Raw genomic sequence first — 25427 nt, 5'->3', positions numbered from 1 at the left:
GTTTCTTTATTGACTGTGTGTCTAGATGATCTATCCATTTCTGTAAGTGGGGTGTTAAAGTCCCCTGCAATGACCACATTCTTATCAATAAGGTTGCTTATGTTTATGAGTAATTGTTTTATATATCTGGGGGCTCGGGTATTTGGCGCATAGACATTTATAATAGTTAGCTCTTCCTGGTGGATAGACCCTGTGATTATTATATAATGCCCTTCTTCATCTCTTGTTACAGCCTTTAATTTAAAGTCTAGTTTGTCTGATATAAGTATGGCTACTCCAGCTTTCTTTTGGCTTCCAGGAGCATGATAAATAGTTCTCCATCCCCTCACTCTCAATCTAAAGGTGTCCTCAGATCTAAAATGAGTCTCTTGTAGACAGCAAATAGATGGGTCTTGTTTTTTTATCCATTCTGCTACCCTATGTCTTTTGGTTGGCGCATTTAATCCATTTACATTCAGTGTTATTATAGAAAGATATGGGTTTAGAGTCATTGTGAGGTCTGTATGTTTTATGCTTGTAGTGATGTCTCTGGTACTTTGTCTCACAGGATCCCCCTTAGGATCTCTTGTAGGGCTGGTTTCGTGGTGACAAATTCCTTCAGTTTTTGTTTGTTTGGGAAGACCTTTATCTCTCCTTCTATTCTAAATGACAGACTTGCTGGATAAAGGATTCTCGGCTGCATATTTTTTCTGTTTAGCACACTGTAGATATCGTGCCAAGCCTTTCTGGCCTGCCAAGTTTCAAAGGAGAGATCAGTCACGAGTCTTATAGGTCTCCCTTTATATGTGAGGGCACGTTTATCCCTTGCTGCTTTCAGAATTTTCTCTTTATCCTTGTATTTTGCCAGTTTCACTATATGTCGTGCAGAAGATCGATTCAAGTTACGTCTGAAGGGAGTTCTCTGTGCCTCTTGGATTTCAATGCCTTTTTCCTTCCCCAGTTCAGGGAAGTTCTCAGCTATAATTTGTTCCAGTACCCCTTCAGCACCCTTCCCTCTCTCTTCCTCCTCTGGGATACCAATTATGCGTATATTATCTCTTTTTAGTGTATCACTTAGTTCTCTAATTTTCCCCTCATACTCCTGGATTTTTTTATCTCTCTTTCTTTCAGCTTCCTCTTTCTCCATAACTTTATCTTCTAGTTCACCTATTCTCTCCTCTGCCTCTTCAAGCCGAGCCATCGTGGATTCCATTTTGTTTTGCAATTCGTTTAAAGCGTTTTTCAACTCCTCGTGACTGTTCCTTAGTCCCTCGATCTTTGTGGCAAGAGATTCTCTGCTGTCCTGTATACTGTTTTCAAGCCCAGCGATTAATTTTATGACTGTTATTCTAAATTCACTTTCTGTTATATTATTTAAATCCTTTTTGATCAGTTCATTAGCTGTTGTTATTTCCTGGAGATTCTTCTGAGGGGAATTCTTCCGTTTGGTCATTTTGGTGAGTCCCTGGCGTGGTGAGGACCTGCAGTGCACTTCCCCTGTGCTGTGGTGTATAACTGGAGTTAGTGGGCGGGGCCGCAGTCCGACCCGATGTCTGCCCCCAGCCCACTGCTGGGGCCACAGTCAGACTGGTGTGTGCCTTCTCTTCCCCTCTCCTAGGGGCGGGATTCACTGTGGGGTGGCGTGGCCCGTCTGGGCTACTTGCACACTGCCAGGCTTGTGTTGCTGGGGATCTGGCGTATTAGCTGGGGTGGGTGGGCAAGGTGCACGGGGGCTGGAGGGGCAGGCTTAGCTCGCTTCTCCTTAGGTGATCCACTTCAGGAGGAGCCCTGTGGCCGCGGGAGGGAGTCAGATCCGCTGCCGGAGGTTTGGCTCCGCAGAAGCACAGAGTTGGGTGTTTGCGCGGAGCCAGGAAGTTCCCTGGCAGGAACTGGTTCCCTTTGGGATTTTGGCTGGGGGATGGGCGGGGGAGATGGCGCTGGCGCCTTTGTTCCCCGCCAAGCTGAGCTCTGCCGTCCGGGGGCTCAGCAGCTCTCCCTCCCTTTGTCCTCCAGCCTTCCCGCTTTCCGAGCAGAGCTGTTCACTTATGACCTCCCAGACGCTAAGTCGCGCTTGCTGTCGGAACACAGTCTGTCCGGCCCCTCCGCTTTTGCCAGCCAGACTCGGGGGCTCTGCTTGGCCGGCGAGCCGCCCCTCCGCCCCGGCTCCCTCCCGCCAGTCCGTGGAGCGCGCACCGCCTCGCCGCCCTTCCTACCCTCTTCCGTGGGCCTCTAGTCTGCGCTTGACTCCGGAGACTCCCTTCTGCTAATCCTCTGGCGGTTTTCTGGGTTCTTTAGGCAGGTGTAGGTGGAATCTAAGTGATCGGCAGGACGCGCTGTGAGCCCCGCGTCCTCCTACGCCGCCATCTTCCGGAACCCCCCAGTAGGGTGTTCTTTAACCTCCATGCTTTGGGAGGTTTTCCAGACTTTTCCCTGTGGTTGATTTCAAGCTTCATAGCCTTGTGGTCTGAAAGTATGCATGGTATAATTTCAATTCTTGTATACTTATGAAGGGCTGTTTTGTGACCCAGTATATGACCTATCTTGGAGAATGTTCCATGTGCACTCGAGAAGAAAGTATATTCTGTTGCTTTGGGATGCAGAGTTCTAAATATATCTGTCAAGTCCTTCTGATCCAATGTATCATTCAGGGCCCTTGTTTCTTTATTGACCGTGTGTCTAGATGATCTATCCATTTCTGTAAGTGGGGTGTTAAAGTCCCCTGCAATTACCACATTCTTATCAATAAGGTTGCTTATGTTTGTGAGTAATTGTTTTATATATTTGGGGGCTCCGGTATTCGGCGCATAGACATTTGTAATTGTTAGCTCTTCCTGATGGATAGACCCTGTAATTATTATATAATGTCCTTCTTCATCTCTTGTTACAGCCTTTTTTTTTTTATTTTTTATTTATTTTTTTTTTTTTTTGAGACAGAGAGAGACAGAGCATGAACAGGGGAGGGGCAGAGAGAGAGGGAGACACAGAATCTGAAACAGGCTCCAGGCTCTGAGCTGTCAGCACAGAGCCCGACGCGAGGCTCGAACTCACGGACGGTGAGATCATGACCTGAGCCGAAGTCGGACGCTTAACCGACCAAGCCACCCGGGCGCCCCTCTTGTTACAGCCTTTAATTTAAAGTCTAGTTTGTCTGATATAAGTATGGCTACTCCAGCTTTCTTTTGGCTTCCAGTAGCATGATAAATAGTTCTCCATCCCCTCACTCTCAATCTAAAGGTGTCCTCAGATCTAAAATGAGTCTCTTGTAGACAGCAAATAGATGGGTCTTGTTTTTTTATCCATTCTGATACCCTATGTCTTTTGGTTGGCGCATTTAATCCATTTACATTCAGTGTTATTATAGAAAGATACGGGTTTAGAGTCATTGTGAGGTCTGTATGTTTTATGCTTGTAGTGATGTCTCTGGTACTTTGTCTCACAGGATCCCCCTTAGGATCTCTTGTAGGGCTGGTTTAGTGGTGACAAATTCTTTCAGTTTTTGTTTGTTTGGGAAGACCTTTATCTCTCCTTCTATTCTAAATGACAGACTTGCTGGATAAAGGATTCTCGGCTGCATATTTTTTTCTGTTCAATACATTGAAGATCTCGTGCCAATCCTTTCTGGCCTGCCAAGTTTCAAAAGAGAGATCAGTCACGGGTCTTATAGGTCTCCCTTTATAAGTTAGGGCACGTTTATCCCTTGCTGCTTTCAGAATTTTCTCTTTATCCTTGTATTTTGCCAGTTTCACTATGATATGTCCTGCAGAAGATCGATTAAAGTTACGTCTGAAGGGAGTTCTCTGTGCCTCTTGGATTTCAATGCCTTTTTCCTTCCCCAGTTCAGGGAAGTTCTCAGCTATAATTTGTTCAAGTACCCCTTCAGCACCTTTCCCTCTCTCTTCCTCTGGGATACCAATTATGCGTATATTATTTCTTTTTAGTGTATCACTTAGTTCTCTAATTTTCCCCTCATACTCCTGGATTTTTTTATCTTTTTTTCTCAGCTTCCTCTTTTTCCATAACTTTATCTTCTAGTTCACCTATTCTCTCCTCTGCCTCTTCAGTCCGAGCCGTCGTCGTTTCCATTTTATTTTGCATTTTGTTTAAAGCGCTTTTCAGCTCCTCGTGACTGTTCCTGAGTCCCTTGATCTCTGTAGCAAGAGATTCTCTGCTGTCCTCTATACTGTTTTGAAGCCCAGCGATTAATTTTATGACTATTATTCTAAATTCACTTTCTGTTATATTATTTAAATCCTTTTTGATCAGCTCATTGGCTGTTGTTATTTCCTGTAGTTTCTTTTGAGGGGAATTCTTCCGTTTGGTCATTTTGGATAGTCCCTGGAGTGGTGCGGACCTGCAGGGCACTTCCCCTGTGCTGTGGTGTATAACTGGAGTTGGTGGGCAGGGCCGCAGTCAGTCCTGATGTCTGCCCCCAGCCCACCGCTGGGGCCACAGTCAGACTGGTGTGTGCCTTCTCTTCCCCTCTCCTAGGGGCGGGATTCACTGTGGGGTGGCGTGGCCCGTCTGGGCTACTTGCACACTGCCGGGCTTGTGGTGCTGGGGATCTGGCGTGTTAGCTGGGGTGGGTAGGCAAGGTGCACGGGGGCAGGAGGGGCAGGCTTAGCTCGTTTCTCCTTAGGTGATCCACTTCAGGAGGGGCCCTGTGGCAGCGGGAGGGAGTCAGACCGGCTGCCGGAGGGTTGGCTCCGCAGCACAGCGTTGGGTGTTTGCGCGGAGCGAGCAAGTTCCCTGGCAGGGACTGGTTCCCTTTGGGATTTTGGCTGGGGGATGGGCGAGGGAGATGGCGCTGGCAAGTGCCTTTGTTCCCCGCCAAACTGAGCTCTGTCCTCCTGGGGCTCAGCAACTCTCCCTCCCTTTGTCCTCCAGCCTTCCCGCTTTCCGAGCAGAGCTGTTCACTTATGACCTCCCAGATGCTAAGTCGCGCTTGCTGTCGGAACACACTCCGTCCGGCCCCTCCGCTTTTGCCAGCCAGACTCGGGGACTCTGCTTGGCCGGGGGGCCGCCCCGGCTCCCTCCCGCCAGTCCGTGCAGCGCGCACCGTCTCACCGCCCTTCCTACCCTCTTCCGTGGGCCTCTCGTCTGCGCTTGGCTCCGGAGACTCCGTTCTGCTAGTCTTCTGGTGGTTTTCTGGGTTAGTCAGGCAGGTGTAGGTGGAATCTAAGTGATCAGCAGGATGCACGGTGAGCCCAGTGTCCTCCTAAGCCGCCATCTTCCTGAAATCTCTCCATTCACTTTTTGATGGACAATTGGGTTTTCAGTTTTTGGCAATTACAAATAAAGCTACTATGAACATTTGTGTACAAGTCTTTGAGTAGACATATGCATTTATTTCTCTTGGGTAAATATACTATGTAGAAGTGAAAGGACTAGGTCATATGGTAGATATAGGTCTAAGTTTTTAAGAAATTGCTAATCTTTTTTCCAAAGTGATTGCACCGTTTTACTTTCTCACCAGCAATGTATGAGAGTCCCAATTTGTCCATGTCTTTGTTAACACTTATTGTCTGTTTGAAGAACACTTTTAACATTTCTCATAGTATGGGTTTGCAAGAGATGGGTCAGCTCTTGTATGTCTAAAAAAAAAAAATCTTTATTTCACCTCGGTTTTTGAAAGTGGGTATGGAATTCTAGGTTGCTGGATATTTTTTTCTATTATGTTAAAATTGTTGTTCTACTATCTTCTAGCTTGCAGCATTTCCAATAAGAAATATGCTTTCATCTTTATCTTTGTTTCTTTGTATATAATGTCTTTTTCTCCCCTCTGGTTTCTCTTACGATTTTTTTTTTCTTTACAGTTGGTTTTAAGTAATATGGTTATGATGTCCCTTGGTATAGTTTTCTTCATTTTTCTTGTGCTTGTGGCTCATTGAGATTTTTGGATGTATACAGTTTTGGTTTTTATCAAATTTAGAAAATATTCTACAATTATTTCTCCAAATAATTTGTTCTCTCTTCTTCCTCCTCTGTCCAGTTACACACATATTAGATTGCTTGAAATTGTCCTACAACTCACTGATTTTGTATTGATTGTTTCTCTCGTTTTTCTCCCTGTGTTTCATTTTGGATAGTTTCTATTGCTGTATTTTCAAGTGTATAGACTTTTTTTTTTTTTTTTTGCAGTGTCTCTAGTAGACTTGTTTAGTCTTTTTTCTAGATTCCTGAATATATGGAATATAGTTATAACTTTTACTTTTCTTATTTACTAATTCTTTCATCTGTGTTATTCTGGGTTGGGCTTGATTGATTGATTTTTCTCCTCATTGTGGATCATATTTTCCTTTTCTTTGCATGCCTGGTTATTTTGGGTGGGTGCCAGACATTGCGAATTTAACCTTGTTGGGTGCTGGGTTTTTTTTTTTTATACTTCTATAAATATTCTTGAGCATTATTCTGGGATGTGGTTAGCTTGATTTTTTTTTTCTTTTGTTTTTAAACTTTGTTGAATGGGACCAGAGCAGTGTTTAGTCTAGGGCTGGTTTTGCCCCATTGCTGAGGCAAACCCCTCTGAGTACTACACCTAATCTGTGAATTACTAAGTTTGACAATATGGCCAGTGAGACTAGGCAAGCCCTGTGCGATACTGGGGATTGTTCCTTCTAATCTTTTCAGGTGGTTCTTTCCCTGGTTTCAGGTAGTTTCCTCACATTGATGCACTCATTAGTACTCAGCTCAAGACTTGTGGGGGACCTGGTAAAGGTCTCTGGAATTCTCTCTCTGTACACTTCTCTCCAGTACTCACAATGCCCTGTGAACTCTAGCCACCTTGGCCCTCAGACTCTTAGCTCTGTTTCCCTAACTTGAGTCTTCTGGGTTATACCTGGGATTCCCCACCCTGAGATGTCCTGGAAACTCTTCCATGCAGTAAGCTGCAGTAAGGTAAACAAGCTCACCTTGTTTATTCCCCATCTCTCAGGCATCATTGTCCTTCATTATCTTGAAAAGTGTTGCTTTGTGTGTTTTTTCTAGTTTCTTAGTTGTTCCAGACATTATGCTAAATTCATGACCTGTTAAGCCATGTTGGCCAAAAGTATATGTCTCTGCTATTATTTTAAAACTATTTTCCCTTTGATTTTAGCCTAGACTGGGTAATATTTCACTGTATGTTAACTATAGAATTTAAATAAAATTTTGAAAAGAAGGAAAGTAAAAAGATTGGATAACTTAGCTAAGAGCAGACTTAACTTGGATACAGTCCTTTTTTCCCTGGCAAGCAAACCAGTTTTTCAGCTATATTAGCAAGTAAGAAATGCCTTAGGGTAAGAAAAACAGAAGGTAGAATAAAAGTGTATGGCAAAGCCCAAGTCTGGTAAAATACTGATTGTCTTCTAACTTAGTCCTGATTACACATTGAGGAGGGATGGTATGGTCACCATGGCAGCAGTTTCTGAGCATAACCATATGGTCTCTGCCATCAGGACCTAACTGATTATTACAAAAGCAATTTAAAGAGAAGACTCTGAGAGACCTAGGATCTCTTGCTTCTTCCCCCATCCAACCCGGACTTGTTTGAATATCTCTAAGTGTGCTTAAGACAGAAGGAAATCTGGGGCAAGGTAATATTTTTGAAGGTAAGCTCACCCAATATTTCTGCAATAACAAGATTGGCTTGATGCATAGAGCAATGTGAGGATTCCAGACCCATCCTTTTCATGATTTTCCAATTAAGTTTGGCTGTTCACCACTTGTCTCTTTTTTTCTGGATAGGTCTGTCTGCAGGTCAGATCTCCCAGGTTATTGTTGGAGATGAGCAACGACAGTACCTCTTGGTGGTTGGGCAGGATGTAGATGATGTCCAGTTAGCTCAGCGTTTGGCTCAGGCAAATGAGATTGTCCTGTCCTGGAACTGCTGGAAGCTCTGTGAGCAGTACATGTTTGAAGTGGAAATCATGAGGGAGGATGAAGCTGTGAAGGTAGGAGGCTGGTCCCATCCATTGCACATCCTGAAAAGGCCCTTCTACTGCACAGGGAAGTGCTCTGGTGGTGGTCAAATATGGCTTGACCAAACCAATGACCATTGGAACTCTGTTTTGGAGGGAGGTGGGGGATATGCTCCCAGGAAGATAGAGCAGAACAATAAGGTTGGAAAGATAAATGATAAAAAAGGGAAATGGCATCAGTGATCCATTTGGTGGTTGGGCACATAATTGAGCAGTTTCCTTTCTGTAGTTAAGAGATATGCGGATCATTGACCCATTTGATTTTGATGAGCATTTTGACAAGTGCCTCGATTACCTGCCACATTACCAGACAAGTGCTGGTAAGTTACTTGGTCCTTTTTACCCAAGCCCAAAATGTTTAAAGTTAAATTTTCCGAGTGGTTGGAGACATTTTGTTTTCCTTTTCTCAGATACTTTAAGGACTGCCCTGGATTTGGATCCAGACTCTGCACTTGAACAAACCCTGCGGAAGCACATAATGAAAAACCTTTTGAAAAAGGTTATTTTCTAGTTCTTAAGTCATCGTGTAGACTGTGTGTGTGTGTTTATGTCAACAAGTGTATATTTATATGTGATGACCTTCTCATGTTGATCCAGTTCATCTCCTGCTCTCCATGGTAATGCCAGCAGATTTCCCTGTCTGTACCAGTTACTATGAAAACATGTCCTACCACTTCAGATTTCTCAGTTCTGGAAAGTGGAAGCCATATTTGTTTTTCAGTTTGTCCCTCTAGAAGCTAGTACATTATTAACAGGGTAGAGAGTATATGCTTGGTAAATATGCATTGATTGACTGTGTATATAGAATTTATGTGAATCCCGTAGTAAGTGATACAATGACTAATGGAATGGACATATCAAACTAACTCATGTAAAGAAAACATAAAATCCTGGCAGATTTCATCAGTAAATTAGGTTTAAAGTCAGTTTTAATTCCAAGTGCACTGGTTGGTACATCTTCTATACCTCTCAAACCTGAATTTTAAGTTTTTTGTCTGTAAGTTTTTTTTCTCATACTCACCGTGGAATATAGGATTTAAATGCCTAAACATGGTACTGAGAGTTGAAGATACAGGCCCGATAACTCACTTTGTCTTTGCAGATTGATGAAGGGCAGCCTACGGAGTATGTATCCGAATTCCGTACCGTGACTATGGTTTTGGTCAGCCTAGAGTTCCACAAGTCAGCATGGGTGTTGCATTTGTGTCATCTTATCCAGGAGGCTGCCCTGTACATCTCCACAGTCATAGAGAAAGGGGGTGGCCAGCTGAGCCGGATCTTTATGTTTGAGAAAGTAAGTACAAGGAAACTTGACACATCAGCATTAGAAGTGAGGGAGGAATAATAGTCTTGTATCTCGCATAACACACATGTAAGTCAGATTCCCTGCTTTTTCTTTTGTGACAAGCTATATGACATTGAAAGTTCAACTAATAATAGTTTAGGAATGGGAAGTTCTAGTTAATTTCATTTTCAGGGTACCTGAGAATTACTTTCCATATCCTTTTTCATTCAACTCTAGTTGAAAAATCTTTGTCAGAGCAAAATAATATTTTTCTGCCTCTATTAGTAAAGTAAATGTAATCAGATATTTCTGATAATTAAGGAGCTTGAAAAGAGCAGTATCATAATGTAGGACATTATAGGTGAATAAAACATGGGCAGGTAGACTTAGCTCAAGGCATACAGTAGAAATGGAATTTTTGAAAAGTTCTGGGCATCAGTTTTTCTTGTGTTTTAAGTTTCAGTCCTTTGAATAGTTAGTTAAATCAAGATTTTATTTCTTCTTTTTTTAATCTCCATGTTGATGTGGCCCTGAGTGTCCATTTCATGAATCCTGTAGAATTCACCATTCCTAGCAGATACCAGTGGGGAAAGGCTCTGGCTTCATTCCGGGGAGTTGGTGCAGTTGTGGCAAGCCGTAGTCTTTCCCCAGGTAAACTTTTCTTTTCCTTCTTCGTCGTCTGTCCCAGGGCTGCATGTTCCTCTGTGTTTTTGGCCTTCCTGGGGATAAGAAGCCAGATGAGTGCGCACATGCCCTGGAGAGCTCCTTCAGCATCTTCAGCTTCTGCTGGGAGAAGCTTGCTGAGACCAAGTGAGGAGGAAGGTGGCGCAGGGCCCCAGGGGGCTCTTCAGCCAGGGTAGAAGGGAGTACCAAGTAGCAGGAGTTGAGAGTGTCCAGAATCTGCCTAAAAGGGAGGGAGCATGCTAAGGGAAGTCAGAAAATAAGATCTCTTAAGAAATCATTAGGTACAGAATTATGTACTAGATACTCAAGGAAAATGAAGATAAGTTGCCATCTAATGGGGTGGGTGGAAAAGGGGGAGGAACTGAATATACCTAGCAAGGTTCAAGAACACTGCAAAGGAAGAAGCAAATGTACAAATTAGTGTAATACAAATAATATATCTGTATGTGGTGGGAATGTAGAACAAAGGCTGCCTATCTACAGGGAGGAGGGATGTGGGAAGAGAAGTTGTGGGGCAATTACCAAGATAGGAAGGGACCACTACTGGTTAATGCTCTCCTTCTTGGCTTTCAATCTTATTAGTCCCACTGAATTTTCTGGAATTCTCACTGAGCTGATCTCCCACCTCCATATCCACCCCCCTCCCACCTTCTACAAAAGCCTTGTCCCAGTGAAGGTAAAGAAAATTCCATTTTTCCACTAGTCACACTATAACAATGTGGATTAGAATTTTTCAGATGACTTTTTTTTTCAATAGAAAGCTCTGAGGAAGGTATATACATAGATTTGAAAAGTTATTTTTAATATTAACATCGAGTCAAAAATGCATAAAAATTGTATAGTGCTCCAACATTTGTAGGATACTTTAGTATATGCTACCAGTGTGAATGTTTTTTATCCCTCTTTCACACATGAGGAAACTAAGGCCACAGAAGAGGAGTTTCTAGCATATAGCAGAGCATGTAATGAAACCCAGACCTTCTGTCCTCAAATCTTGTGTCATTTTCATTACCTCACAGCTGCCTCTTATAAAAGGCAAATACTCTCCAAAAGGCATAGTATATATTACTAATGTGATACCATTGTAGAGGCATTATAATATCTATGATATTCTTATAGAATATTAGTACTGAGCAGTAACTTAGAAATTATCTGACCCAACTTTTTATTTTACAAATAAGAAAGATACATAGGTTGCTTCACAGATAGTCAAACTCTTAGCCCAAGGTAGATATGTGTTGGCACTTCTTTTAAACTTGATGGGATCTGCAGATACTCCTACGGCCCTCTTCCCACTTATCTCTATAGTATGGGTGTGCTGGGCCATCGCTTCTAGTGCTGGTCCTTGTGTGCTCTTGAATTTTACATTGGCTTGTGGCCTTTAAGAGTCCTGCCCTTGGCCCTTACTCCTGAATGAGATAGTCATTTCTTAGGCCTAGTTTATGCTTTCAGTCTTATTTATTTTAGAATATAGTAGATTTTAAGAGCTAGATAGAATCTGAGAGTTCATTTCATGTGATGATGATCTCTTCTTAACTAAGAATCCAGAAACTAAGATCCAGAGGTTATGTTGGTAAGCCACATAGCTTGACAATACCAGAGCCTGAAAGCTGGTTCCTAGGTCAGTGTTTTTTTCCTTGAAGATAATTACTAATTTAGTAACATTAGTTCCTTAGTAAATCATGAAAAGAAGATTTTCATGGCCAAATATGTTTGGGAAGATACGCAAAGTATATTTCCTTCTTAAAGGTTCACAATATAAATTAACGTCAAAGGTTCTGGGTAGACTTAAAGAAATTTGTTATATTTTGTTTTAATCAACATTTCCCAAATTTACCTGATGGCCACTTTTCTCCAGAAAGACCTATAAACATCCAGAAGAATGAATGTTCTGAGGAGCGTATTTTGGGAAATGCTGCACTAACAAGATGCTAAAGCTTGCCGCCTTCTCCTGAAATTCAAGTGTAGAGATGTAGCCTCAGGGTTGCCTGTGTGATGTCGTCAGTAGCGAATACTATTGCTCATGCCTCTCTGCATCACATCAGCCTCACCCAGACCCAGAACCACATTCCATGTCTCCTTTTTCAATGACCCTGTTCACCTCGGGTCATCTTCTAAATTCCCCTTTCTAACCGAGGAAACACCTTCAGTTTTCAGTTCGTTTACAGAAGAAAGAGGATTCTCTGAGTCCTATGATTGATCAGGCTTTTCTGTTTTCTGGCTTGTGACTATTTCTCCAGGGTATTTTTGAGATTCAGGGAGTGAGTCTCAGAATCTCATCATTATAGTTTTTCAGCACCTCTTTATTCATCTCTATATATGTTGAATAAAGAGTGTATTTTTCATCAGTGAAGAATCTCTTTTTAAAAAGGAAGAAGGAATATGGACTGCCAGGAAGAACAAGGGGGGATTCTAAAGTGCAGTAGAAAGATACAAGAAATGACCAAGTGAGAAAAGTATTACTTGCTTTGTTCCCACAGCCTTGTTAATTAGCTGAGTTTACCTCATTCATAAACTCATTCATTCAACAAGCATTCATTGAACACTACTCTTGAGCCAGGCACTGTGCTAGTTGTGATGGAGGTAGAGAAAAATAAGACACTACCCCCTTCACTAAGTAAACAACTAACTTTAATAACCTGAAATGTAAGTGCAGGAATAAAATGCTATAGGAGCTGCAGCAAAGTGCTCTGGGAAGAAAGAGTTAGTTTTCCCTAGAGGTCTCAGAGAAATTTTGACTATACAGGCAACATTTGAGAAGGGAAGGAGTTCAACAGTTGGAGAAAGCAAGAAAGGGCATTGCAGACCAAGGAAGCATGGTGAAACATCAGATGTTTAGTCTTATTCTTGCTGTGGCAGCAGAGTCAGCTGCCTGGTTCTTGTCTTGGGTGTCTCTTATCCACCCTGAGCAATGGGCCCAGGTAAGAGTCTTCAATCCTGCCTTCAATCCTGCCTTAGAGCAAGGCAGGAGAGTTTTGATGGAATAGGAGACAATAATGTTAGCATTGTTGCCACTTTTCACGCCTCTGCGAAAATGGCTTATATGTGGATTGAACTTGAAACTAATTTATGCCTCATTGTACCCTCCTTTGTCCATCTGCCTATCTTATCTGTCACATGAAATTTTCACATCAAGAAAATCTGATTATTCCCTTGCTGCTGTATGAATTTGCCACCTTTGAGCCTTTGCTTCACCTGAAACAGTGTATGTCCCCCTTTTAAATAATTCATATGTCTAGTGCTTCCCCATCCCTGGCATAGGGAGGACCACTTTCCCTTCACTTTTCCCTACTCCCAACACACTGTCTGTGCTGTAGCCATCTTGAACTGCTTCGTTTTGCACAAACACAGCAAGCTTTTCAGAGTCTCTGCCTTTCCCCATTGGATGCAATGCTGTTGCCCCACTTTGGCAGTACTTCAGTTTAAACGTCCAGTCATGTCCTCTCCTTTCTGAGTGCTTTTTCTAACTTTCTAGTGTGAGTTAATGCATCCATTCTGTTTGCTGTTAATTTGCTGTACTGAGCTCTAATATGTAGTATTTGTCTTGCTAACTTATAAATTTGTCTCTTTACCTCCCTCAATTTCTACCACCCTCCCTCTGCCCAACACTAAACTTTTCCAGAGCAAGGTATTTTAAACACCTAGGCCAGTTCTTGGTACTATACATACTTGTCAGTGCTTGTTAAATGAACGAACCTATGCATGCATGCATGAATGAATGAATGAGAAAATATTACTCATTTTTAAAATACATTCCAAAGACTAGTTTGCTTCTGGAAGGCTTCCATCAACAGCCTGACCTTCTGATTATTCCTTTACTCTGACATTCTAGCATTATTTGATCCATTAACCCTGTACTGATACCTTTTGATCTACTTTTAATTTTGGAGTTTTATTTGAGGCACCATTGTATAGAGGAAATAACATTGGTCTAGGAGTCAGGAGGCCTGAGTTCTCATTCTGACTCTAGTATTGACTCCTGCTATGTAACTCTAAGAAAGTTAATTAGCTCCTTCAGTTGTGGGTTTTGCTTTTGTTTTTGTTTGTCAAATGGGGTTAAAGTATTTGCCCTGCATACCTCACGTATTTGTTGTTAATTACCCCTCAAAGGATCAGATGAGGTAATCAATTTGAAAGTACTTCAAAAAACATATAAAACATATATAAACGATCTAACAGATCTAAGGTACTTTTATTTAGTTTTTCTACTGATAATAGCTCCCCGACTAAAACTCCTTGAGTACGGGGACTATTTTGTTTCTTTGTACTTTGTATGCATCATATGATGTAGACGGACAGCAGTCTCTGACCTTTTCTATTCTGAGCTCTAAAACTAGACATCTTGATCTGAGGAGTGACAGATCGAGTGCCTGACTTGGAGGCTTCTAACTGTACTTACCCACTGTCGCTTTTCCGATCCCCAGGCTTGTTTCCATCAGTATCACCAATGGACCAGTATTCTGCGGTGTGATTGGGGCAGTAGCAAGACACGAATATACAGGTAGAATAGGACATTGGCCTGTTACCTCTGTGACTTAGGGGATGATTGTAGAGGAGGTGGTCCAAAAATTCTCTACCCTTTACTGTCTCCCTGACACAGTTATTGGCCCAAAGGTGAGCCTTGTGGCCAGAATGATAACTGCTTATCCAGGTTTGGTGTCCTGTGATGAGGTAACATATCTAAGATCCATGCTACCTGCTTACAACTTCAAGAAGCTCCCAGAGAAAATGATGAAAAACATCTCCAACCCGGGGAAGATGTATGAATACCTTGGCCATAGAAGATGTATGTGAGTGTCATTATGTGATAGTTTGTTCTCCTCTCTTACACAGTCAGGGTATAGGAATAACCAGTGTTTGTATGAAACTAGAAAGGAAGATGCTTCTAGTCCTGGCTTGCTGGAATAAGAGACATAAGAGGAGGGTTTGGTGTCTGAGATCTTTAGCTTTTTTGTTTAGCTCTTAGCTAGTTCCTCAGTGAACTTTTATAGTGCTATCCAACAGGAAGAGAATTCAGTAGGTCACTAATCTGGATGTTCTTCTTTTCCTTTGGGTACTTCACAATTTATTTACTTCTCTGAGCCTGGAACAATCAATAACTCCCCCCTACCTCCTCCCAAAGATGCTTAATTTTTTAAAACTCTTTTATATAGAATTCTGGGCCTTTTTAGTTATCTGAAGGTACTTGCTGATGAGCACAAATTGTTCTCTATCTACTTAGAGATATATATTCTGTCTATCCCAATCTATTTTTAATAGACACATTTCCCTTTGTCCTTTTTCCCCAGAATGTTTGGGAAGAGACATTTGGCCAGAGAGAGAAATAAAAATCACCCTTTGTTAGGTGAGTTTTCTTTCCTACCTTAATTCGTATTTTTTTCAGCTATTGACGGTTAAATGTGATTTAAAAAAAAATGCAAGACCAAAATGCTTCTAAGCCTGTATTTAAAAAAATAGAGAGCAGCCTTCTTAGTGAATTTATGTTCATTTTGAAGCAGTCTTGCCATTTCTTTTCCTTGCTGAATGTTTACACTTCAGATGGAGTCTTCTCACTGTGCCTGAGAAGTACCAACATTTAGTAAGAATCTTTGTAAGTCAGAGTTCGGCTGTTGAGGTCTGCTCAGCTTGTTGTGGATCATCTTTAGAGGGAAATTCCTCATCATGAGACAGGAAAGAGAACAGCAAGACTGTTAAGTCCCACACTGTGTATTCCCTGTCTTTATATTTGTCTTAATTTGTATCTCTTAGGTTATTATCTTTACATAGCAGTGACCAACTTTGAGGACTAAATTGTTACAATGTAAATTTTTACAAAAAGCTAAGAAGATACAGTAGCTCCCATGTCTATGTGATGTCTAATTATTCTTAATGTTGTTACTTAAATTCCGGATTGAACCCCCAAGCCCAGCACACTTCTGTATAGTCCAGAGTTGATTTTATGGAAAGAGATGTGAAGCCTCATCAAAGAATGGGATTCTACCCAGGGTTCTAGGGGAGAAGCCATTCTGGGAATTACCTTTGCAAAATAAATAATAGAGTGTCTACCAAAAAGCACAGGAGTATTAGGTACTCCCTGTCTCTCTACAGATCGGGAAAAAGAACTGGAAGCCTTTCGAATGGCACAGCAGGGGTGTTTGCACCAGAAGGAGGGGCACGCAGTTTTGTATGAAGGTGGAAAAGGCTATGGCAAAAGTCAGCTGTTGGCTGAAATAAACTTCCTGGCCCAGAAAGAAGGACACAGGTAAAGACTCCTGCTTTCTGGTTGAATGCTTCTCTTGAGGCTCCTTTCTCTTGTTGGTAAGACTCTTTTGTCATTAGACTCAGCATCCTTGGGCTGGTGGAGTGAGTAACCTCTCTGTGGGTCAAGGGACTCCCAGTGACCATAGTGACATTCACCAGGGTGTTGCCATTGAAGCTGAAGGAAACAGATTTCAAGCAGTGCTTCTATGCCATCCAGACCCTCATGGCCATCTTCTTTGAGATTGACACATGTCCAGCCTATTACCGCCAGGAGTGCCTACACAAACAGCTCTGTGGGATGGTGGAGGAACCTCTTCACTGTCTTTTTAATGACCTCTTCTTTGTGAAGGTAATGAAAGCCGTGGCTTTCTGAATTGGATTACTGATGTTATTTTTGATGAATAGTTGGACTCAGAATTGTTTTCTAATCTAATGCCCTTAGGCCATATCTGTATAGCTTAAGAACATTTAGTTAGCAGTGGCAGGATTGAGATTTGAAATCCCTTCGACACCAAAACCCAGACTTTCTCTTTTTTGAAAATAGATTCTAGGACTGACTCCAATACTAATCATATGTCATGGCACAGATCTCTTAGTCTGAGCCTAAATTTTTTTGCCCGTGAAATGATAATTATAGTACTTTATGTGATTTGCACATACATTTTAAAGGAAGTAGTATAAGAGATCACAGTATAAATGTGAGAATGCTAAATCTGTCTAGGTGATACTGGCCAGTTGAGCATCCCCAGCAATTGTATCCATGTGTTCTCAAGCCGGTTGCAATATTTTGTCCTTTAACCCTGACCATGGAGTATGTCACTTGAACCAGCATCTGAATCTCAGAAGCTTCCAGTGGTCTAGGATTTATGTGGTACCCAAGAGTAAGCAGGCTAAGAATTCCCTGGTCTATAATTCTTATTCATCCTCCATCACTTCTCCTCATCTGCCAAACCTACAGGGCATTCTATCTAAAGGAAAATAGAGAAAATGAAAATTTCTCCAATTCCGTAGCATAGCCCTGTCTTAGGCCTTGCCCGAGGCCCTCACTCACCCTTGCCAAAGTGGTGGAGGAATAACCTAACTTTGACTCTCAGGTCCATGGTAACTCATGTGCCTAGGCCTAGCACAATGTTAGGAGATACTCGTTGCAGTTCTTTCTGACAAGTCTCATGTGCTCATTCATTCTGGTATGCTTGGAATAACTGGGGTACTGGAGCTGTCCAAAGTGACATCACTAAGTCCAACCTGTCCCTTTACTTCTTAGTCATGACCCTTTAAGGGCTTGCCAGAGTCTGGGTATGGAGAGGAGCTATCTCTCCAAAACTGCCAGTGGATTTTCCATCTTACTCTTTGAACTAAATATTGATGTTGGATTGGGATTTGTGTCCCTATGCCCAGTCCAATAGAAGAAACGCATTCTCACTCAAGATAGAATCATTTTCTGTTCCCTTTGGAGAACCTGTATATTTTTATTAGATTGTCACTGCAAAAGCTAATATATGAATAATTTTCTTGGTTAGTTTCCCTTATCCTTCAAAGTTTCACACATGGATGACCTGACCAGACAAAAGAAGGTTAAGGCATGTTTTTTTCAAGTGCTCCAGGAGGTGGGTACTTTTGCTACATACCCTTAACTCTTACTATGTGGAGATGGTTTGTACTTACTTTAATCTGTCCATAGCACACCTTGACTTAGGCCTGCCTATTTGTTGATATCTTCATTGTTTGTATCTATCTTTAACCTTGAATCAATCCTGTTGTGCAGCATACAAGAAAAATGCTTTGCTCTTCCCTGATCCTTGTTTCTTAATGAAATTTTAGTTAATTTTAAAACAGTAGTTTCTAAACACAAGTGGATAGCTGTTTTACCTCCTATTAATTACAGATACACTCAAGAAGCCTTAACCCAGGTTACAGAGTCAAAAATATCTATGAGCAGAAACTGATACCATCATTCTGGAAATCAGCCTAGAAGTAACTAGTCAAACTTTAATAACATGCATCCTCTAGACCTAGCGCTTCCCCTCCTAGATCTGTGTCCCAGGGAGTCTGCTCACTGCAGTGATTGTGGAGGCGAGGGAGGTATTGGCATGAACTCATGGATGAACACTGGGGAGTGTAATACAGAAGTTTAGAAGTAAGGGAATAGATGAAAACGTTGCAACACAGAGTGGTCTTAAAAATAATCCTGAATAAAAGGAGAGAAATAATGAGATCTGTAATACAGTAGCATTTACATAAAAACAGTTTGCTTGACAAAACAATGACGCACATTTTATAAGAACACAATACAAACAAAAGTATTACAGTAAACACCGTACCTGCTGCAGCAGGGGAGTGGGGAATGTGGATAAAAATGAGTATGTTTTTTTAAAGTGGGGCCTGGTGGTTGGTAGTTTTAACAAGCAGTCAGGTAATTCTGATGTGCAGCCTGGTTTGGAAATTGTGGATATAAAGTCTTATGAATTCATTCCCACACAGTTTGAAGCCTTTGCCAAAATTAAATATTTGAAAGCTTCAAATTTGATTTGGAGAATATTTTGATGCTTATTTTGTTTTTCAGTAAGAGTATTTTCTTGTCCAAAGAAACTCAGTACATTGCTTTAGAAATTAGATACAATGGTTATATTTTATATTTGTGAAGTAAAATATTACCTGGACTTAGGACACATTTTATTCTGAAAACCCCAGCCTGTATTAACATTTTATTTAAACTGCTGTTGGGAAATTCATGGTGAAATTTGAAAATCAGGTGACTTCATTCTAATCAGAGGTTGTCATTGTTTCTTTGCTATTATTTTCAGGCAGTGAGGGAAACACCGCTGATTTTCCTCATTGACGAAGCCCAATATATGGATGCAGCTTCCTGGGAGTTTTTGGAAACATTGCTCTCCTCTGTGCCCATCATCATGGTGATGACATTGACCCCTACCATCACCCTGTGTGACTGTGCCCAGCACTTCCTGCAGAGCTCTCAAGCTGTCCTTGTGCCCATTTTGAAGTTGGCAGCGACCTCACTGTTGAGAATGGCATGTTGGGAACTGGGGGTGGTGAGCATCCCCCAAGAGCTGCAGATGTGAGTGGCTAGGACTAGCTGGGCATTTCATTAAGGGCAGAGTCAGTGCCATAATGTAAGTGAGAAGGCTCACGTCTCACTTACCAGAGTTGGGGGAGAGAATGGCATTAATAACCGTAATGAGGCCAGATTTAAAGATAGACTATCTCCTAGTAAACCAATAAAGGGCTACCTCCCTGAGCTATCCATCCAGGTTTTCACAAGACAGCTAGGACTTGGATGGCTTTCTTAACGTGTCATTTATATGTGGTCAGGCCACTTTCTGGGGCTCTTTGGTAAGGGGATGTTAGTTCTTTTTAACAGCGATAGAAACAAAATAGAAAAGTTACTGCTAAAATACATTTCAAAACAATCAATTTTTCTTTTTACATTTCTGTGCTGCTGCTTACCTCTGTTAGTGTATATCATCAAGAACTGACTTAAAAAAAGAAGAAATATTCCTCAGTATGAAATACCCTTGTGCTTGGCTCTCTTCAAGTGGGCATCTTTAGTCAGCAATCCCCTACTTACCTCTCCACAGCTACCTTCTTCACAGGTGCTTTGGAAACCCCCTCTACTGTGAGGTCTTATGCCAGGACCTTCTCTCTAAAGACATATTGGTCTTTCATGATCTCCAAAAGGAGGAGGAGAATAACAAGTGGGAGACCCTCTCAGGTGAGCTTAGTTTCCAGGGTTCTACCCTGGTCCAACTGCTGGAGTTTATTCTTTGACATGGCATCACCAGACCTTTATGAGACATGTGCCTATTCTATTCCCTGCTAACATTATAAGCAAGATTAAGCCTTCTTGGCCTGCCTCAGAGAGCTTAATGGAGTCAATCAATCTACTATATTATAGTTCCTTTTTGAGCAGCCCAGGAGGTGGGATAGGAGAAGAGGATTTATAAGCAGGAGAGTTCAATAGAGAATTGCACATTACTGATGAGAAGGATGGATGGGGGATGGGAGAAAGGAGGAGGGTGAGAAAGGAGGAAGGGGTGAAGCATGTACAGATCTGGAAAGGCATCCTAGGGCTGTGATGTAATAGAAGAGAGAGCTACTAGAAAGTAAACAGGAAGAGTGAGAATGCTGGATACCATACTGTACGGAAAGTGCTGTCAGTTTGTAAGAGAAAATCAGAAAACAGGATGGGAGGGGTAAGCCACTTTAAACATAATGCTCTTTTATCTTCATCCTGTTAGTTTCTTGACTAAATTCTTGTATTTTTGTGCTTTTAAAACTACAGTCACTGAGCATGGTGTTGTCTCAGTTATAGTCTTCTTTTCCTGCAGCCAATGCCGTGAAATCCACAATGTACAACATTCCTCCTGCTGGCTCTGAAGACCAGGAACTTTATATCTGCACAGTCAAGGATGATGTGAACTTGGATACCGTGCTTCTCCCACCATTATTAAAAGGCAGGTCACTTGAAAACCTCAAGTGAGTCAATGACAGATGTCATTGCACTTAGTAATTTGGTGGTTGATTGAATATAGGTCTCTCATTGTCATGTGAGCTTCCTTTTCTTCAGAAAAAAGAAACCTGCCTTCTAGAAATAAGTTCAGGCACTGCCCAAAGAGCCCCTGAGAGACTTGTAATGCTACTTGAACCGTATTTTACTTGAGTGAGCCTGTTGTTCCCTGGGGCTAATGACCGAGGACAGTCTCCTCGTTATTTAATAAAAATTATGTCCTGTGTTTCCCTTCCTTCCTGTGCTGGAAGAGGCAGTAAGCAAGGGAGTTAATGTGGCCAAGATTTAAGAAAATCTATGGTGCTACTGAAGAGACAGTGTTATACACATAGCAGGAGTTTAATCAAAAGTGGAAAGTAAGTTTATAATGACTGCTGAGATAAAGAAGAAACCATCAGATCTGAGTAGGCATAGTCAGACAAGGGACGTTCTTCTTAGCAATGAGGAAGTTGGGTTTATTTCATGCTCTGTTCAAGTGTCTGGTGGCCAGGGTACCATATTAAGCACTCTTTGGGAATATTATGGTGAATAAGGCTGCCTTCAAGTCCAGTATGATCTTATTGAGAATATAAGGCATGCATACGAAACAGCAATACAGAACACCTTGCTAGTTAGTTAGGAGCCAAGGTTCTGGTATCAGAAAAACCTGCGTACTACTGACTCCTCCACTTACTGGCTATGAATGCTCAGATAAACTTGTCTAAGCCTCAGTCTTCTCATCACTCCAGTGAGGATAATGATAGCCCCTACCTTAAGGGGATTAGTCATCATACATAATAGCTATTCAGTGAATGTTATAAGCTAGCACTCTGGTGTCTGTAGGTCCATCTCGATAGTTTACGCTCCTACAACTACAACAGGCCTTACTTGGCATTGACTTTACTAACTTAGAAGCATACAGGTCAGAAAACAGCATCAGGTGGTTTTCTTTAGTAGAAGTCCTCACAGCAGTTTCTACTGCTATTCTCTGGAGCCTCAAGGAATAGCTTAGGTGTAATGGAATGAGGCCACGATGGATGGGTGCTTAGAAGCCCCATGTCCCAACTAGGAACTAGTATCTCTTATAACAGCCCCACAGGCATAGACTCCAGGATCTGCAAGGGACATGACCTATGACAAGAATTAATACACACAAGCCTAGAACTGTGGCTTACCACCAGTTATTTATAGCTTATTCACAGTTGTCCTAGTCCAAATTCAGTTTCCAATCAGAGATCATTGTTAGCATAAGCAGTGTTACCTGATAACTTAGCTGGCATTCTCATTTAATCAGGATCCTGGGAAACAGCCGAAAAGTTAACCCAAGGTCAGTATTGTCCACCGGATTTGTTAAAAAGATTTGTTAACTTGTAAGCCAAAACAAATAGCTCATTCAGCAAAGCCTTGGCATAAATGAAATGCCAAGACTAGATTGTAAAAGGCCACATAAGTTATAAAAGTATTAAAAAGGGGCCCTGACATAATTGTATCTGTACTTTATATACATGATTCTACTGCTAGTTAATATATTATTGGGATAAGAGTGAGAGGAAATTGGAGATGTTCCAAACAGGGTATCCTAGTGATCCAGGTGGAAATGACTACTTACACTACAGTTGCTTAGGAGGAAACATAGAAGAACATTTAGAAGGAAGATAAGTGGGTGACAAATTGGTTGTTAGGGAAAAGAAAAGGTTTCGAATTACTCCAAGATTTGGGGTTTGGTGACTTACTGGTTCAATACCTACTGCTCTTATGTATGGGTCAGAATATGGAGAGATTTGCTATTATGCTTGGAGTTAGTTAAGATCTTTACTCTTATGTGAGTTCTGGGATCAGAAAGCCTGGCCCCCACTTTTAGCGGGCAGTAATAAAAAAGGGTCTGGGTGGATACTTACTAGTCATGAAAATGGGAAGAATTGTTAACATAGCTGAATGATTCAGAGCACAGCTTTGGGTCTACCAACAAAAGGTTTTGGTGTCCACGGAGAGTACAGTTTCAGTGGTGTGGCGAAAACCTGATTGTTGTTGTTGGCTGAACAGTGAATGGGTAATGAGGGCAAATAAGGACTTGGAGAGAAGACTCTTTTAAGAGGTTAGACTGAGTGTGGAAGGGGGAGGACAAAAAGCAAGCCCTTTTTTTTAGGTGAACAGATTATCAACACAACGTATCCTATGTTTGTAGAAAGCTCATTCATTGCTCTTTTTCCCCCCAGAAATAGCAGTAAACCAGCTGGATCAATTAAGCCCAGAGGAGCAGTTGCTGGTTAAGTGTGCTGCAGTCATTGGTCACTGCTTTCAAATAGATCTATTGCAGCACCTCCTGCCTGGCTGGGATAAAAATAAGCTGCTTCAGGTGCTGAAGGTTCTTGTGGATATTCATGTGTTCCTCTGGTTCAACAAGAGTCAAGAGCTTCCTGCCGAGTCAATATTAGTGCCTTCCTCTATCAAGATTATTGAACAAACCAAAGAGGAGAAGAAGAAAAAGTCCGGTGAGGAAGAGCTGCTCCCTTTTTCTCACCTGAGCACAGAGCCTTGAGAGGGAATATCTGTGTTCAGCAACAACATCAGTATCCTATATCACGGGCCTCAGTGTCTTAAAACTATGGCTAAGAAATGGGGGAAGGTGGTCATTTTAATCACAAAGGAGCCATGATTATAGTGAGTGAATAACCTGTATTTTTCCAAATTGTCTTAATTCCAAGAATTCTAGCTCCTTGTTAAGCCCGTCTTAAGTATCTGTGTTTTAGTTCAGAAAATCTTATTATAACCCTTTATTGCCTTCTAGATATAAATAAGAAAAAGGATCAACTATTCCTAATTTTAGAAATTTACAAAAAAAAGATAAACTGTTCTGAATTTTAGAAATAAACACATCTGGGACCAAAACAGTCATGAACAAAGCCAGATATACATTAAATGGCTTGCAATCTTGAATTCTCCACGTGAAAGAATAAAATTGTGGCATAGACTATCCAAAGCACATATACTCCACACACAATTTCCCTTTGCGTTTGAAATAGTTTGGGCCTTATATTTGAATAGAGCATTTCTGATGACTTGATGCTTATAGTAATTTGTAGTAAAACTCAGTTTAGGAAGAACAATTAAGAAATCTATTCTGTGTACTTCCATACCACTGATCCTTTCTTCTCTGTGGTACTGGGTACTAGATATGCCACTGTCAGATTGGTGTAATATACTTTGTACAGAGGAATTACATATAAAATTTTCTTATAAACTAGCAGCATGTGCTTTCTACTGATAGCATAACAGGCCTTTAAGGGAGACTTGGATTTTCCTGTATTTCAGATGCTGACTCTCCTCTCAGTCCACAAGAGGAACTATCCCTACCTCAGACAGAGGTGCTAGAATTTGGAGTGCCGCTCTTACGGGAAGCCGCGTGGGAGCTGTGGCCCCGGGCACAGCAGATAGCCCTGCACCTCGAATGTGCCTGCTTTCTCCGAGACTTGGCCTGCCGCTGCGGGAGCTGTCATGGCGGGGACTTTGTCCCCTTCCACCGTTTCGCCATCTGTTCTACTAAGAGCTGCAGTGGGACCTCCCGGTTCTGTAGTTACAAAGATACTGGCTCAGTACTAACACAGGTGATCACAGACAGACTGCAGCTGCCTTCTCCCCAAGGTAAACCCAGGAGACAGAAAGAGGACATGTGGGCAGCACTTCTCTTTATTCATGTACTTGGAGCTCTTTATCCAAAAGGTGGAATCAGATTAGGGAGAAAAATAGGCAGAAAGATCCATTTATCCCTGAAGCACCAGAAATAAAAATGTAAGCCCAGAGTTAAAAAGAACTTTAGAGATCACGCTTGTTTTGGGTGGCAGTCTTGGGCAAGTTACTTAACCTCAATTAATTGGGGAAAATTACCAATTTCACAGAGTTGCTATGAGAATGAAATAAGTTAAAATATATATAATGTGCTTTGAATAGTGCCAGGCACATGGTTAGTGCTCAATACATTTTAGTTACTGTTTTTTTTTATTATTATAATTATTCAACGATGTACACATATATGGGGCCCTTGTATGTATCAGATGCTTCATCTAAAATTAAGAATACAAAATGAATAAGCCTGGGTCCCTGAAGTTACCAGTTTTGGGGTTGATATATAAATAGAGAATTCCAATATGGCATGGTAAAGGCAATGAAAATAGCATACCTAGGCATTGAGGTACATAGAGAAGGGGCCCTTCTCCCAGTCTGAAAAGTGAGTAGGAGAGAACTCTCCCGTGAGGGAAATAATGCCAGAAGTGAGAATTCAGGGATAAATAGGAGTTAGTTGAAGAAGTTTGGATTAGTGAATGGGTGTTTCCCAAAGCCCTTCTCCCACATCCTAAATTAGTGTTCATCCTTTTTGTTTTAACATTTTCAGTTATTGGACAGCCTATTTCATTGCCAACAGCTGTTAGAAAGCTTCTTACATCAAGGTGAAATCTACCTTCTTGAAACTTCACCAATTTTTCAGAGTTGTGCCTTCCTTTTTCTTGAAGTTTTTATGTAAATTCCAGTTAATGTACAGTGTGATATTAGCCTCAAATGTACAATATAGTGATTGAACACTTCCATCTGACACCTGGTGCTCATCACAAGTGCCCATCACCTATTTCCCCCATTCCTCCACCCACCTTGCCTCTAGTAACCATCAGTTTGTTTTCTATAGTTAAGAGTCTGTTTCTTGGTTTATCTCTCTCTCTCTCTCTCTTTTCCCCTTTGCTCATTTGTTTGTTTCTTAAATTCCACATATGAGAGAAATCATAAACTA

General features: G+C 41.5%; 1 protein-coding gene across 13 annotated transcripts in view; it reads left to right on the top strand.

Annotated features, from left to right (window-relative positions):
• LOC109271587 (adenylate cyclase type 10-like) overlaps nt 1–25427 on the top strand; it is a 61148-nt gene that overhangs the window by 20679 nt on the left and 15042 nt on the right. For all 13 annotated transcript variants that reach the window (XR_002082025.2, XR_002082027.2, XR_002082026.2 and 10 more), the window contains 16 exons: nt 7702–7907; nt 8164–8254; nt 8345–8433; nt 9037–9228; nt 9908–10029; nt 14328–14404; nt 14504–14693; nt 15192–15247; nt 15991–16144; nt 16303–16492; nt 17664–17750; nt 18948–19219; nt 19740–19873; nt 20490–20615; nt 22864–23139; nt 23960–24289. Coding sequence is in view for 10 of the 13 variants with exons in the window: in XM_019457043.2 (XP_019312588.2) it covers nt 7702–7907; nt 8164–8254; nt 8345–8433; nt 9037–9228; nt 9908–10029; nt 14328–14404; nt 14504–14693; nt 15192–15247; nt 15991–16144; nt 16303–16492; nt 17664–17750; nt 18948–19219; nt 19740–19873; nt 20490–20615; nt 22864–23139; nt 23960–24289 (2592 nt within the window). In the remaining 3 variants the exon portion in view is untranslated. The remainder of the gene's footprint in view (nt 1–7701; nt 7908–8163; nt 8255–8344; nt 8434–9036; nt 9229–9907; nt 10030–14327; nt 14405–14503; nt 14694–15191; nt 15248–15990; nt 16145–16302; nt 16493–17663; nt 17751–18947; nt 19220–19739; nt 19874–20489; nt 20616–22863; nt 23140–23959; nt 24290–25427) is intronic.

Source organism: Panthera pardus, unplaced genomic scaffold (assembly GCF_024362965.1).
Source record: "Panthera pardus isolate Hobbes unplaced genomic scaffold, ASM2436296v1 HiC_scaffold_17, whole genome shotgun sequence".
Classification (NCBI taxonomy): Eukaryota; Metazoa; Chordata; class Mammalia; order Carnivora; family Felidae; genus Panthera; species Panthera pardus.
Note: the sequence above shows the minus strand (reverse complement) of the source record. Positions and strands in the feature narration are given on the sequence as shown.